The sequence below is a fragment of the Onychostoma macrolepis genome, chromosome 15 (genome assembly GCF_012432095.1).
Source record: "Onychostoma macrolepis isolate SWU-2019 chromosome 15, ASM1243209v1, whole genome shotgun sequence".
Taxonomy (NCBI): Eukaryota; Metazoa; Chordata; class Actinopteri; order Cypriniformes; family Cyprinidae; genus Onychostoma; species Onychostoma macrolepis.
The window spans coordinates 27,847,440-27,864,909 of NC_081169.1; the positions used below are offsets into that span (position 1 = coordinate 27,847,440).

The 17,470-nt window shown below is 34.1% G+C and overlaps 1 protein-coding gene across 1 annotated transcript; it reads right to left on the minus strand.

Annotated features, from left to right (window-relative positions):
- Positions 1-1,801: 1,801 nt before the first annotated feature.
- prss16 (serine protease 16) lies at positions 1,802-13,505 on the minus strand. The gene is made up of 9 exons (XM_058745170.1): positions 13,258-13,505; positions 12,149-12,330; positions 11,745-11,977; positions 8,979-9,114; positions 5,663-5,777; positions 3,814-4,015; positions 2,582-2,672; positions 2,223-2,422; positions 1,802-2,153 (listed from the first exon to the last, which is right to left on the minus strand). The coding sequence occupies exons 1-9, from the start codon at positions 13,483-13,485 to the stop codon at positions 2,044-2,046; spliced, it is 1,497 nt and encodes a 498-aa protein (XP_058601153.1). The 5' UTR covers positions 13,486-13,505; the 3' UTR covers positions 1,802-2,043.
- Positions 13,506-17,470: the final 3,965 nt, after the last annotated feature.

Genomic DNA, 17,470 nt, shown 5'->3' on the forward strand with positions numbered 1-17,470 from the left:
TATTAATCAGGTAACCCTGACGTTATTTGGTTGACATCCTAACCACGCAATTCTAACGGCCGCTGAACGTTCCGTCACGTAATTAATATTCATGAGCCAAGCCTTTGATGTAGTAGAATTCGGAGAAAGGGCGCAAAAAACCCTTCAGCGAAACTTTACTTAAACTCTCCTTCATGTAAACAGGAAATGACACACACGCGGAAGAATATAATGATTAGTGCGGCGGATAATTATATGCTTTCACAAATTTGGACACAACTGTGTTGTGCAACTGGAATCTGAAGAGGTGACTTACAAAAAGTACCACAGGCCTATCTATGGCTGCCACCTGAATACCGTGGTAAATAAGTATTTTAGAGGCTTCTGGCATGTTATATTGGTAATCTCATATACAATACTAAATAGGCTACAGTGCATTGGAGTACCATGACTTTTGAATATGGCAATCATTCATAGGCTATATACCATGGTAGCCTACCTTCAGTTTTTGTAAAGTGCTTTTCTATAAAAACTGTGCTGATCTATTTTAAAACCACATCCTAGTCTTGCATTATACAAACAAGACATATGTATTGCTAAATCAGTCAATTTGAAGTTATATTGCGCAGGTCTTTCATATCATACCAGCTGTATTCAACTTTGATGTCTCTTAAAAAAGGAAAGATTTTTGTATTTTTTATACTGTGTTGGAAAAAGTAGTTCTATATCTATTTTCTAACTTCTCAGAATTGTGAGATATAAACTCATAGTTGTTAGAAAAAATCAGAATTGTTAAAAAGTCGCAATTACCTTTTCATTTTTTTATTCTGTGGCGGGGAAAATGTAAACAAAAATTGCAAGAAAATTTCGCAATTCTGATTTTTTTCTCCATAATTCTGAGAAAAGAAGTTAGAATTGCAAGATGTAAATTTTGAATTAATATAAACTCAGAATTGCAAGATATAAACAATTCTAAGAAGAAAAGTCAGAATTGTGAGATATAAACATAGAATTGTTAAATAAAAAGTTTATTTATTTTTTTATATATTTTCAGTTTTTTATTTTTTATTCTGTGGCAAAAAAACAATTGCGAGATGTAAACTCAAAATTGCGAGAGAAAAAAAGTCAGAATGGCAAGTTTATATCTCGCAATTCTGAGTTTATAGGCCGTAATTCATACGGTAAAAAAAAAAAAAACATTCAGAATTGCAAGAAAAATCAGATTTGCAAAATATAAACTCAGAATTGCTAGATATTAATTCAAAATTGCAAGAAAATAAGCCAGAATGTTAGCTAAAAGTCGCAATTACCTTTTTGATTTTGTGGTGGGAAAAAACAGAATTGCAAGAAGTAAACTCAAAATTGCAAGAACTGAGGTATTTTGCAATTCTGAGAAAAGAAGTTAGAATTGCAAGATATAAATTCAGAATTGATATAAACTCATAATTGCAAGATATAAACATTCAGAAAAGTCAGAACTGTGAGATGTAAACAGAATTGTTAGATAAAAAAGTTGTATTATTTTTTTATATTTAATTTTTTATTCTGTTGTGGAAAAAAACAGAATTGCGAGAGAAAAAAATTTGAATTGTAAGTTTATATCACAATTCTGAGTTTATATCCCACAATTCAGAGAAAAAAAAAAACATTAGAACTGCAAGATATGAGTTCATAATTGTGTGATTTAAGCCCAGAATTATGAAATATAAACTCAGAATTGTGAGAAAAAAGCCTGAATTGTTAAAAAGTTGCAATTACTGTTTTATTTTTTATTTTCTAGCAAAAACACAGTTGCCCCTCAAACACACACCTAAACACAACATGAAATAAAAATCATAAAATTTATTTTATTGAGAACTCTCTACTGCAAAATATACACAAGTGTATATTACAAAGAGAAAAAATACATACAAAACTGATTCAGAATTCAAGATTGTTATAAAAACACTGTCAAAATGGATTTCTAAAGCAAGATTTCCTTCTTTGCATTGCAATAGTACCATTAAACACCATGATTGGCCATTACACACGTCGGTGAGCCTGATTGGCTGCTGCTCCTGTCAATCACTCGGCCAGCCACTTCTGGAGCAGGATGAAGACGTGGTCCCGTGCTAAACTCAGCTGAGGAAGGTCTTCCGCTCGGGCCGGGTACATGTTAGCGCAGTGAGCCGTACCTGAGAGAGACCAGAGCCAGTGAGATTCAGCGCAAAACAGGAATAAATGAAAATGAAGATGGGACAGACCTTTGATGAAGACAGCTGGAAGATCACTTGTGATGTCCTTGGTCACTCCGAGGGCGTGCCAGGGGTCAATGGAACCATTAGGGAAGACGATGCGAGTGGTTCTGATGTCATATCCTCCATATTCCTCATTGGTCTGCTGAATAGCATCGTCCAATGAGGTGCTCAGATTATAAATATCAGCGCACTGCTGCAGGTGATAGCTGAAGGATAAGAGATCAAAATGGAAGAAAGTTCAATGTGTTTGTTTTTATGAAAGCAAAAAAAAAAAAACTCTAAACCTTAATGCATTTGCAAACTGCAAACAAACAAACCTCAAGACAACAGACAGACACAAAAATGACTGTAGAGCACACACTCACGGTAAGGGAAATCCACTGAAGGGCTGGTTCGGTGAATCTGTGCTCTGATAAAAACCAAATTCAGTGCAGGTCTGATACACCCACTGCCGCCCTAAACACACAAACTAAAGTCAGCTTCATTTCCACCTTCATTATGGAATAATGACATATTTAATGAATCAGAAGATTCAGGGTAAATCATGAGAAGTCTCTCATGCCTGGGTGATATAGTATTTTATCCAACAACAATAAAAAAATAATGAATAAAATTAAAATAAGTAGCGAGCAAATAAATAAAATAATTGACCCCCCCCCCCCCCCCCCCCAAAAAAAAATAAAAAATAAAGCAAAACATGAACTATTAAATACAAGTCAGTAAATAAACCAAATTAGTAAATACATTTAAAAATAAAATAAACAAAACAAAATGCAAAACAAATAAATGAAATAAGATATTACATTCCACAAAAATATAAAATTAAATGAAAAATAAAATAAATAAACCAAAGCAAATCAATAATTAAAATCAAAATACATTTCTAAATAAATTAAAATAAATATAAAACTAAAATACAAAACAAATAAAATAAGATATTGCATCTTCAAAAAAATAAATGAAATAAAATAAAATAAAATAAAATAAAATAAACAAAACAAAACCACTAACTAAAAAATATGAATCAATAAAATAAAATAAAATATCTAAATAAAATACAATTACAAAAATATATAAAACAGTAACTACATGAATGAAATAAATACAAAAATAAAACTAAAATAAATTCATTAGACTTAATTTTTTCATGCTATAGACAATATTTTGGACATCAAGAAAAAAAAACATTCATACATACTTTAATAAAAGTATAACAAACAAAACTGATTTTGAATTCAAGATTGTTATAAAAGAAAGTGCCAAATGGATTTATAAAACATGAAAACCCTTCTTTGCACTGCAATAGTACCAAATCAACAAAACACATGAATAAACTAAATAACCTGATTAATTAGGCTTCATTATCTTCATGCTAAATACTGGTTGTCATTCAGGGATGTACATTACAGAAAGACAGAGAAGGAAAACACATAAAAACATAAGAAAGGACGAATGAGAGGCCCAGGCTTCCTGTAATATAAAGCAGCAAGCTGGAAAACAAGTGAGGAACATCACATACACATGTAAACACACTCATCAGTGTGACAAACACAGCACACACAAATCAGCGTGCATGAACACACACACACACACACACCTCCTCCGGCCTCAGGGCCGCTCCAGCTCGTGTTGCTCATGTCCTGGATGTAGCTCTTGTACTGGGTGTTTATGCAGGGCTGAGAGAATGTGCTCTGCATCAGTCGAGCCACAGCGGCGTATCGATCGTACGGCTCGCCGAGCGAAGAGTCCAGCATCACGCTGCACAACACCTTTATGGTGATGTTAGTGCCCACAGCGCCCTGGAAACACACACATTTACTTTGCTATAAATGAGGATATATACACACACATATACATACATATATTTAGAATATAAAGCGAATTTTAATGACTTACCCAAACCTTGTTTCAAAAGAAATGGGTGGAACTGTTTTGTTTTTTTAGTTTTTTTTTAAAGATTGATTAAATTTTGTTAGTTTTTTTTTTTTTTGCTGCACTGAAATAAATACATTTATTAAATAAATGATTCATTAATTATATAACTTTCATTGATTATTTGAAAAATTATTTAAAATTGTTCACAAGCCTAAACGCATATTGTTTGGTTAATCAATGTGCTTCTACTCTAAATTTTGATTTGGTTATCTTTATTTAATTTAAATGTATTTATCTGCTTAATTATGGAAAATTTAAAATATATTTAGTAATTTGTATCTATTGTTGTTTTGTATTTTGTTTTGTTATTTTTTATTAATATTTTTGTTAATGTTATGATGGATTTGTTTTGTTTTTTGCGTTTCTTTGATTCTCATTTCAAATGTTAAAAAAGAAAACTTGTTGCATTTTCGGAATAAAAAAACCCAAATTGCATTAAATAATTTCTATCTCACATGAAGAAAAGACTTGGTTCGACTTCTTGAAACAGTTTTGTCAGAATTTGTAGTTAAAAACCCCCAACACATTCAGAAAAGGCATTTCAGGACAAAAGTCTCGGAGCCTCTCGTAATCTATCAGAACCAGAACCAAAATTCCAAGAACATTCCGAGATTGGACTCAGATTACAGAGACACACCTCTTAATCCAAATTCCACTTACACACTCAATCACTACTTGGATCACGCCAGGAAATCTGTATGTGTGTGTGTGTGTGTGTGTGAGAGAGAGAGAGAGCTCCTTGTCTTGTCTTCACAAATCACATCTGCTTTAAAGCAATAGTTCACCTAAAAATGAGAATTTGCTGTAAATTTACTCAATGTCAGGCCATCCAAGATGGAGATTAATTTGTTTCTTCATCAGATTTGGAGAAATGTAGCATTGCATCACTTGCTCACCAATGGATCCTCTGCAGTGAATGGGTGCCGTCAGAATGAGAGTCCAAAACAGCTGATAAGAACATCACAATAATACACACCGCTCCAGTCCATCAGTTTATGTCTTGAAAAGCCAAAAGCTGCGTGATTGTAATCCATCGGTGAGCAAGTCATATGTTATATTTCTCCAAATCTGTTCTGATGAAGAAACAAACTAATACACATCTTGGATGGCCAGAAGGTGAGCACATTTTGAACAAATGTTCATTTATGGGTGAACTATTTCTTTAAGATTTATTTTCCTAGATTGTTCCAAATATGTTCCATATTGTCTCCAGAAGAGTTTCTTCCTCTCATTCACTCAGTTCCTCTCTCTCTGTAACTCAATCCTGCTGCTCTAAAAGCTCTTGCTGTTCTGAAGTGCAGCGGTTTATTGGTAATCTGACTCAAGAAGTCCTGACAATATCCAGCCTCTTATCTGTCTGACACACACACACACACACTGACTCTTTGACTTTAATTCTGGCCTGACTGACAGAGGCTTCATGAACTGCACCCGTTTCATTCTGATCATGTCATTTCCGTGCTTGTGGTCAACACGTGCGTCTCTAACACACACACAGTGACCTCACACACCTCAAACGCTCGGTTGTCCTCGTTGTACTGCACGACATCCATGAAATTCCCAGCCAAGGACTCCAAAAGATATGCAGAATCCATCTGGGACTGGATCTGGAGCTTTGAGCACAACCTGAGAGACAGAGAAATGATTTCACGCTGACTATTCAAACACAAATGCGTCATTTGGACGCCAAATAATTTGCGGAGGAACACACACTCTTGTCCAGTTTAAACACTCGACCACAAGACTCCGCCCACACGTTCGGTGACATCATCAAATCTGGCATCCCGCACGTGCGAGCAGAACAGGGAACAGTTTGTATATTTGGGAAAGCATTAGGTCATTGTGTGGGTGAATCACAGGAAAACACGTTCAGCTCACATTTCAAAGCTTATTTTAGGACCTTGAAGTGGTTTTACATTGTGACATTGGCATTTCAGGACAACTAACCACATTTTCTCCCAAAATTATCATTATCATAATGCATCCAGATAAACTGTACTTCAATTTAAATCATTTTATTTCAATTATTTGCAGTCCAACCAATTCTCCCATAATGTCCAAATAATTTATTTTACTTAATATCAATATAATTATAATTATAGTTTAATTATACGCTACCATTCCAAAGTTTGGGATCAGAAAATTTTATTTTGAAAGAAATTAATACTTTTATCCAGGACACATTAAATGTATTAAAAGTGACGGATTTCTATTTCAAACATATAGCTTTTCAACTTTCTATTAATCAAGGAATCCTGACAAAAAAACATGCTTTACACAAAAACACATCTAAAAATACATTTTCACTTTGATGCGATATATGTGTGTGTGTGTGTGTGTGTGTGTGTGTGTGTGTGTATGAAGAGTTAATTTGCAAAAACATAAAAACAGTTGGGTTATTTTGATTAGGTTACAAAATAACTAAAAAATACAGCTAACACAATGAAACACAATAAAAACATAATAACATCATAAAAAACATGATTTTTGAAAATTTTAAAATAGTTATCTGTTTTTGCAAATAAACTCTTCATATATATATATATATATATATATTGTCATGAATCTGGTCTGTGAACTTCCATTTACTCACCACCAGAGGACACTCACTCACCACAGTGACTCTTGCACTACACTACTGTTGCACGTCACCTCCGGACTACAATTCCCATCATCAATTGCACTGACGACACGCACACAGCTGATTGCACTGATCACACACAGATGTTTCCCATTTGCACACCTTATGTAAGCCATGGACTTTCTCTTCCTCACTGCCGAGTATTGTATGCACCTATCGCTGCCCTAGCTTTAGCTACTCTACAGAGCCCTTGATAGTTTTCTTTGTCTTGCCTTGCCTGTTTTGGATTGTGTTTTCCCCTACCTGGACTTTTGCTTAGGTTTTCAGATTACCTCTCTCGTCAAGCCCCTTTGGATATTGTTCGCTGTCGACTGACCCATGCTGGTTTTTGATGACTCTTTTCCTAGCCTGTGATATTCCTGTTTGCCACTGTTGGACCCTTGCTTGTTTCCTGACCACGCCTCTGTAATAAAGCTCGCACATGGATCCGCATGTCTCTCGTCTCATTGGCTCCGTAACAGATATAGAGAGATACAGATATAGAGAGATATATATATATATATATATATATATAGCGAGAGAGAAATTAATTAATATAAAAAATAGATTTTATATCTCTAATATTTTATATTTCAGTATATCACATTACAGTGATGAAAATGAGAATTTGGGGGGTAAACATGCTTGATTATAATGAAAATCTTATTAAAAATAATACATAAAATATTGATCAAAAACTTTTATTTTCCTAAAACAAACTTTGCTAAAAAAACTTTGCTAAATAAATAAATAAACAGATTTTATATTTATAATAATTCAGAATTTGTATTTTTTATTTATTTCATTAGAATGAAGAATTTTGGGAGGAAACATGCGTAATTATAATTAAAAACATGTCCTAAAAAATAATATATAATAAAATATTGGGCAAAAGTGCTTTAGTTCTCCTAAAACAGACTTGGCACCATAAAAAATCAGATTTCTTGCTTATTTGAACCATACTAGTGAACGAAAACAGTATGCAGTTCCTTGTAGTCCATTCCAAACACAGCTAGAGGCATGACAGCAGAAAGTCTGTGGGCCGGAAGGAAGAGAAAGATGAAGGATGTTTTAGATTGAGTGTTTTCTTTCTACGGGTCGTGCTGAGACGACTGACACTGCTCCATAACTGAGCTACGGAGCACAGACGGCATTCCAGGATCTCAGAATCACACACACACACACATCCCAAGTCGAATGGAACTAAGAAGGACACTGAAACCAGGATAGTCACAGTCCAGCGGCTGCAACTGCAACAGAAAGGCCTTTTCAGTCCTTGCAAAACACATGTATTATACATCGTCTCATGTTCCTGTGCCATTACAAACCCATACAATCTCCAGTTCAAGTAGTTTAAATAAATGCATCCTTGCGAAATTGATGGTCAACATTAATTTAAAAAATGACCCTATTTATTGCTCTAATCAATTAAAATGACATAAATTAAATTGCCACCTCAAAGATGACTGCTTTTCTCTTTCTGATGTAATCAAGGACATGTAATAAATATAAATATTAAACAATAATATCATAACCCATTTCCAATAAACTCCAGATTGATGAAATCAAGCTCTGTCAAACAGCTGAATATTTACAGCTGAATACTCTGTTTTACTTAGAAATGTCCCTTTAAGTACGTTAAATGTGTTATGAACACCATATCATTTTTGCCTGTTAAATGAATTCTCAAACAAATGCAATTAAGTTCTCACACTATACATTACCATTCAGAAGTTTGGGGTTGGTAAGTTTTTTAAAAGGTTTTTAAAAGTCTCTTGTGCTGCATTTATTTCATCAAAAAATACAGTAAAAACAGTAATTTTGTGAAATATGATGATTTTAAATAAATTTTCCATGTGAATATATGGTAAATTTATCACTGTGATGCAAAGCTGTATTTTCAGCATCATTACTCCAGTCTTCAGTGTCACATGATCCTTCAGAAATCATTCTAATATGCTGATTTGCTGCTCAATAAACATTTCTGATTAGTATCAATGTTGAAAACAATTGTGCTGCTTCATATTTTTGTGGAAACCGTAAGGCATTTTATTTTTTCAGGATTGTCTGATAAATAGAAAGTCCAAAAGAACAGCATTTATTTGAAATATAATTATTATAAATGCCTTTGCTGTCACTATTGATCAATTTAATGCATCCTTGCTGAATAAATATATTAATTTCTTACCAGTGTGTGCATGGGTTACCTGAAGTCCTTTGTGATGTTGTCATAAGTTTTCGGGTCATTGAGTCGTTCTACCAACGTGTCCGATGCCTTCTTCACCACTAGAGGGCACTCGGGGTTTTCCGCCGCCAGCGATCGCCACACAACCTCTAAATATTCTGCAACCACAGAAAAAAAGTTCAACAACACTCGTTACACAATAAAATGACACTTATGCATTTAACAGACACAAAGTGACTTACAATAGAAAAAACAAAAGCATTCGTCAAAGAGCCAAACAACAATGCAGCAATGAATGGGTGCCATCAGAATGAGAGTCCAAACAGCTGATAAAAACACCACGATAATCCACATCACTCCAGTCTATCAATTAACATCTTGAGAAGTGAAACGCTGCGAGTTTGTAAAAAACAAATCCATCATTAAGGAGTTTTTAACTTGTTTTTCACATTAAAATCTTACTTGTTTAGAACTCTTTTTGCTTGTAAAGGGTGCTTGATCTGTGCATATTTTTCTCAGGTCTTTGTCACTGTAGAAAGCATTAGTATGGATTATAGCCCCATATTTTAGCCAGAAGCAACATTTTAAAGTTAAAAATGTCTAAATGATAGATTTGTTTATTACAAACAAGCATATTTTCACTTCACAAGGGGTTAATTGATGGACTGGAGTGGTGTGGATTATTGTGATGTGTTTATCAGCTGTTTGGACTCTCATTCTGACGGCACCCATTCACTGCAGAGCATCCATTGGTGAGCAAGTGATGGAATGCAACATTTCTATAAATCTGATGAAGACACAAACTCATCTACATATTGGATAGCCTGAGGGTGAACACATTTTCAGCAAATTTTCTTTTTTGGGTGAACTATTGCTTAAGGAATCATTCATGGCACATGTTTTAGGCTGAAGTGTAATGTTAGACATAGTAATGTTGCAAACCAAGACCCTTATTACCAAAACCTCGGATGACTGGATAAAATCAGCAGCACAAATATGATGTAACTGTCATAAATGTTGGATGACAGAGCAGAAACAGCTGTAAACATAATCATGCACGTCTCACAGAAACCAAGAAGATCCTGCATCGTTTCAGGCAACAGACTGGATAAACAGCACACGCTAAACAATGCCATGAGATGAGAGGACACGATATGAGAAGCTATTGTTCTAGCGCTGCAGTGATCTAAGAGCCGCTCACAATGAAAAGCTCTGTGAAAGTGGTCAGTGCGACATCACTATCCTGAGGAGCGACGCTCCAAGACATCACTGAAGGACAGACCACAGTCACGGAGTTTGACGTCTGCACCGACAGACATGGAGTCATTCGCCATCATCTAACCACACAGACGGCAAAACACATGTATCTCGTGTCTCCACAGCAGAGACAGTTGCTCATCGCCATAATTAACCCTCCATTTATTTTTAATTTTAATGTCTGTATGGGGCGTTGTTTTAAATATGACCCAACAGACATAATACACACCCTCGGCAGACCGCGGTCACGATGACTGGTGATTAATGTGTGTGTGTAGCTGTAGGTCAGAGAAAGGTCCTGCTTAAAAGTGGTTCGGATGTCATGGTGACATCCAGCTGTTCAGAAACATGGAGGAAAGAGACGGGGGGTTGAGGAACAGAGGAAGAGCAAACAAGACAAGAAGAGCTGACTGGAAACGAGAAATAAGGAATGACAGAGACAAGAAAAAACAATGTTTACATTACCAGTCTGGGGTCAGTAAGAAGATATGAATGCTTTTATTGGAGGATGCATTCAATGGCAGTAAAGACATTTTCTAAAAGATTTCTATTTGTAAAAAATTGTAAATAAATTCTGTTTTGTTTTTTTGGAACCGCCACTTCTTATTCTAATGTGTTTCTACAATCTACAATCTTTTTATTTTCATTTTAGGTTTTTATATTGGTACCTTTAAGTAAATGTGATTTTAAATGTTCCTTTTGTGTTCATTTAGTAAAAAGCAGTTGTAACTACCTCTAGATTATTAAAACTAATGATGATTTTGCATTAAATTGACTAAAAGTGAAAGTAAATACATTTCTGATATTACAAAAGATTTCTATTTCTAATAAATGCTGTTCTTTTAAAATTTCGATTCATCAAAGAATCCTAAAATTTTTTTCAACATTGCTAATAATCAGAAATGTTTCTTGAGCAGCAGATCAGCATATTAGAATGATTTCTGAAGATCATGTCACACTGAAGACTGGAGTAATGATGTATTTACATACATACATACTGCGCATAACAAGAATAAATTACATTTTACAATATATTCAAACAGAAAACGGCTATTTTAAACTGTAATAATATTTCAAAATATTACTGTTTTTACTGTATTTATCAAATAAATGCAGCCTTAGTGAGCAAAAGAGACTTCTTCCAAAAATTCTTTATAAAAATCTTACCAAACTTTTGAACAGTAGTGTACATATTTAACAATTTTATTTTATATAAAATTTAATACAATTTTCCAGGGATAAAAGTTTAAGGCATAACGTAAACCTAGCACAGCTGTAATTTCAAGATATCAAAATTGACAGTGTGAAACCCATTTTAATTTATGTATTTCTGAGTAAAAACAGAATATTCATCAAGAAACTGAATTGTAAAGTGGGAAATTTATAAGTTGTTTTCTCAATTTTAACCATTAAGAATTGATGAAATAGTAAAAAAGCATCTCTATATGACAGCTGGTTGGAAAGCTTATTTTGTCATGTTGAATTCAAACTGCTTTATCCTCATAATGAATGCGCTGCATATGAGACGCACCTGGGAAGTTGACCGTGGCGTGAACAGGTGCGCTGGTCGCTATCGAGGCGTGGACCAGGTGTGGGTACTTCAGACGGAACCAGGCAGCAAGGGATCCTGGGTAGGAGCCACCAAACGCAACCCACTTGCTATTGGTCAGGCCCCGCGTCGCTGCGGTAACCGTGCGGAAGTGAGCGAGATCGGCCAATGCCTGCCGACTGCTGAGGAAACGCAGATTCTCAGTGCTCAGGTCCCTGATAACGTAAAACACAACAATCAATAATTGAGCTAATACAGATAGACAGAGAGAAATCCTCTATGTGAAAAGAACAGAGAGGCAGTGACTGGCTTGTGGTGCCATCTAGTGTTCATAAATCTGATTGACTCTGTCAGCTTCTCTTTCTTTCTTTCTTTCTTTCACTCACTCGGTCGGGTGACTCTTCCCGTAGAATCGGTGCTCCAGTAACAAGCACAAGGCGCCCAGTTTCTGTGCGTAAACCAGCCAGGTTCCGTACTGCATCCAGGCGGGGTTTGCCGGACCTTCACCCCCGATCATCAGGAAGACCGGACCACCGGGTCTATAGAAACTGTCATTCACGAAATATCTCTAAAGCAGAAACAGGTTGTTGAATATAGACTGTGAAAAAATAAAAAAAAAAGTAATATATATGCATATAATGCAAACATATATGAGAGTAAGTAATGACGTATTTTTAGAAATATTTTTGAAAATTTAGCTTAAATACATGAATTACATTTTAAAACATATTAAGAAATATGAACAAAAAACAGTTTTAAACTATAATAATAAATCACAATATTACTGTTTTTAATTTATTTTTGATCAAATAAATGCAGCCTTGGTGCATAAGTGAGCATAAGAGACTTTGTTCAAAAACAAAACAATGAAAATAAATAATGTATATTAGAAATTATGTATATTACTACATGTATATCAGGGTTCTTTTAGCATTGAGATACTTTATTAATATTTTGAATTATTTTGATATTTTCTGGGGGTGGAGGGTTGTTTTGTTTTAGTAATTTTGTTGTGTGTTTTTTAGTTTATGTTAATATTTTGAAGAAAAAAAAATTATGGGTTTTTTATTTTAATTTTACTTAAGTTTGAGCCTTAGTAATTTTTTAGTGTTTTTGTAATTTTCCTTGGATTTTTTTTTTTTTTTTTTTATAAATATGTCTATACAGTATATCTATGGAGTTTTCATTCATTTTTATTTTAGTGTTTGTTATTTTAATACATCCGGATAAACTAAATAATAAAAAATAATAATTTGTCATCTAGCTGAAATAAAATCAATTTAAGTTTTTTTTTGTACATTTTATTTTGTTTAGTTTAAATTTATTTTATTTCAACAGGTTTTAGTTTAGTTAGTGTGTGTGAGTGAGAGAGAGTAATACCATGGTATTTTTTGAAGTACTCTGGAGTACCATTTAAATGTCATGGTGCACGCATATACCCTGTGTATACCATGCATATACCAGGTTTTTGTGAGGTAATCCTGCAGTGAAGTACCTGTTTCCAGACTCGAGTCTCTGCCCCGCTGAAGTGATCGAGTCTCTGGATGAACCACTGCTCCTCGGCTCCTGACTCCGGCTGAGCTCCACATCTCTGCAGTCTCCTGTAGCGAGCCGCGCACGGAGCGCATAAAACACACGCCAAAACTACAACTACACCAGCACAATATTTCTGAAACCTATTACACTCTAAAGCCATTTTGAAGTGGAACTGATTCTCTGTCATGTGATCATGTGTATATAATCATGTGATATCTCATCTACTACTGTAAAGGCTGAGCTTATGAATATTAAGTAGGCCGCGCAAAAGTTCCTCGTTAACCTTCCAATAGCGAGGTCCTGAACTTGAATATTAATGTTTAAAGGCGGGCGTTACGCTCTTGCCTTCCAATAGCGAAAGCATGAAATATGAATATTTAAACAAAACCTTCATTTCAGTAAGTAACCCACTACACATTCATATATTTCAAAATAAAAGCGACTGTATTGCCTTCACTAAAAGCTTCTTTAACGTTAAAAATGTGATTTCCGCGTTAAAGACATATGGTCATGCAAAGAAAATATATGCCTTGTCCATCTAAAGAAAAATGACTCTAAATACTGCGGACGGTGTGAAGCTGACAGACTACCGTAATTACTGTAATATTGTGTTTCTTTTAAGTCAATATTATATTTAATTGACTTTCCTAAGAGACAACAGTGCTAGAGAAGCTGAAGTTTGAGATGTGAAGAAAAACAAAACAAAGTTGGTATTTTATAATTATTTATTATTATTATTGGTAGTAGTAGTAGTAGTAGTAGGCCTAATATAAAATGTAGCCTAATATTGTCAAATTATGTATGTGTTAAAATATTAGGTCCTTTCAAAAATATATAGTACACATTGGTGTATCATGATTTTTTAGAGGGACATATTTCATGTTTTTTATTATGAGATGCTGATGTGTTAGATAAACTATTATCTAACATAAAATTAACCCTTATTAATTTGATAAATGTTTAATCTGTTTTATCATGAAGTTTAATGTTTACTCTTGTTATGTGAACAAAATCACATAATCTTAAAATGTATTTTTGCATGTCTCAAATTTTGGTACTAGTGTTGCAAAAAAAATACAAACATCATGCAAAATAAACAGAAAATAAGAAGCACCTCATCTAAAAGTGAAGGCCTTCATTTCACTGAATATTTGTGGAAAATACCCTTTTTTTAAAGGTTTCAGGCCATATTTTGTACAATAGTCATGGAAAAGACCATGAACTAAGAGGTTATATAATGTGTTTTATGTTAAATCAGTGTTGCATGGGTGGAAAACTCTGATCTATTCCAGTTCATACTGAACACGGGAGTTGGCTTGTCAGACTTCAACATGTACGTGCAAGATAATGCGCACATCTGCATGCATGACCATCACCTGAACCGATTCCAGCATTGTGATTGTGGGATTTGCATCTGCAAGCACATGTTTTCTCTGGAAAATGTACCATTTGCAGTAGTTCCTTCTACACGGAACAGATAGGAATTTGCACTAAAAATTACACATCAACAGTCACTAAAGGATCAGATGACATTATTAAGAAGTCATTCGGTCTCATCAGGTCAGCATAAATCGTAAGGTGTCTTTTGCTGTCTCAATATTTAGTGATCTCTGTCAAAGATAAAATTCCAACACTGCACAACAATAGTTGTCCTCAAAAGAGAGGGTCACACTCACAGTGCTGTTACTTTCTACCACAGTATTATTATAGAGATCTCTTTTGAGCTTCACTGCATATATTTGTCCAGAAAAATGTGACCTCACAATGTATTTTGCATAATAAACACATAGCATGCTGTGATCAGCAGGTCTCACTCATCTCACTGCATTCAATGGAATGGATTATTTGCTCAACAGCTAGCAGTGTGTGTGTGTGAGGACATGCTTATGTTTACATTTGACGCAGGAATGTTTACTCTGATTGCTGTTTACCATTCTGATCTTCCAGGCACATTTCTAAAGTCTTGTACATTCATGATGCAAATGCATACAACAATTAAAACATAGAAAGTGTGTGATAAATATGAGCATATGTGTTCATAACAAATAGAATTCAACAAAGAGAGAATAAGGGGGAAACTGGCTACACAACAACATAAATTAATGTTAATATTTCATATCAATTCATTTGGATTAATTAGTTTTAGTTCTTAGGTAACTAACTAATTCGTCAGCTAACCCCTGTAGTATGTCTGTATTGGACTTGTGCATTTAAATATCATTCCAGATGCCATTATCACACTTAATATCTCATGATCTCGTCTGATCTCTCAGAAATATTACAATCACCACCACCACTGAACAACAACTAGAATGACAAGACATCATATAAGGCTTACAAAAAAAAGAAGAAGACAACAATACATAAAACCATGCAATAAAAAAACCCTCTCTCACTGAGCAATCTAATTAAATCTGTACTAAACTTGACTCTGTTTGTCTGTGACACACCCACGTCTCTGTACGGCTCATACTTCTGTATTCCAGCTCTTCTCGTGTTACTGTTGCCTAAGGGTGAATTGCTTTTTCTTCCTTATTTGCAAGTCGTTTTGGATAAAAACGCCAACTAAGTGATAAAAGGTAAAGATTACCAGAATGAAAACAGTTTTTCTTGTTTTAATTTAAAAACAGCGTAATCTGTGAACCTTTGCTTCTCTTTACTTAAACCTATAGCTTGTACTTATTTGAACAATGAAACTTGGTATTACGAGCACTTCCTGATTAATCGCTTGATGTATTCCCTTTGGATAAAAGCGTCTGATAAATAAATAAATGTAAATGTGTTATTGATACTTATTGCATCAAATCTTAAGAAAAAAAAAAAAAACTAAATCAATTTTAATCACCATTAAATGTTTTGGTCATGCCATAATCAAAAGAACTTAAACAAGAAGTAAACAAGTTTTTGTAGTATAAAGGCTCTGGATGAAATACTATCCATTTCCCTAATGCAATGCACAAAGCACTGTTCAAATGTTTGGGGTCAGTAGAATTTTTTAAAGAAATTAGTACTTCTATTCAGCAATGCATTAATTTGATCAAAGGTGACAGTAAAGACTTTTATAATGTTACAAAAGATTTCTATTTCAAATAAATACTGTTCTTTTGAACTTTCTATCCATAGTAGTAACCAGAAAAATAAAATGCATCACGGTTTCCACAAAAATATGAAGCAGCAACATTGATAATAATCAGAAATGTTTCTTGAGCAGCAAATCAGCATATTAGAATGATTTCTGAAGATCATGTGACACTGAAGACTGGAGTAATGATGCTGAAAATACAGCTTTACATCACAGGAATAAATTACATTTGAACATATATTACAATAGAAAATGCTTTATTTAAATTGTAATAATATTTCACAATATTACTGTTTTTACTATATTTATTATCAAATTTTATGCAGCCTTGGTAGGGAGAAGAGACTTCTTTCAAAACACATTAAAACATCTTAATGATTCCAAACTCGGTGTATTTGCATTTGGGTTGAAACATGACCTGGACTTGGCTTCTTGGTTCGCAACAGGCTTTGAGGGATTCATCCTTCAGCTCTATTCTCTAGTCTACTGGCAGATCAAGTTCTTTGCAGTAGTCACAATAGACTACAATACAGATCTGAGCTTCTGCATATCAGTCTTTTATGCAGAGCAGTGTGTTTGCTGAAGGATGGGCTGTATGTGGGGTCAAAATGAACCTTTTGCCACACCAGTATTAATGATAGGCGAAATGAGGAAATTGACAGACCATAAATTTATAAACAATTCTTCCAGTATCATTAAGAGAACATTCATTCAAAGATATCTGGTCTTTAATAACGTTCTCAAAATGTTTTCACAAAAACATTATTTAGCCTATACATCATTCATTCTGATTTTAGTTGCATATCTGTCTAACGTTTTTTTAAACGTTACTACTTATTAGTTTCAGAATAGAGCATTCAAAAGTAACATTCCCATAATGTTTGCAAATTTATAAAATGGGATGTTCCCTTAATGTGTTTTTTTCTAACGTTGACATTAGGCTATACCAAGATAAATGTATTTTACTTTACTTTTAGTCATTTATCAGATGGTTTTATCCAAAGTGACTTACAAATAAGAAAAAGTAACTAAAACTAAACACTTAAAAAAAAAAAAAAACTATTTATAACAACGTTTTAATATGGGAACA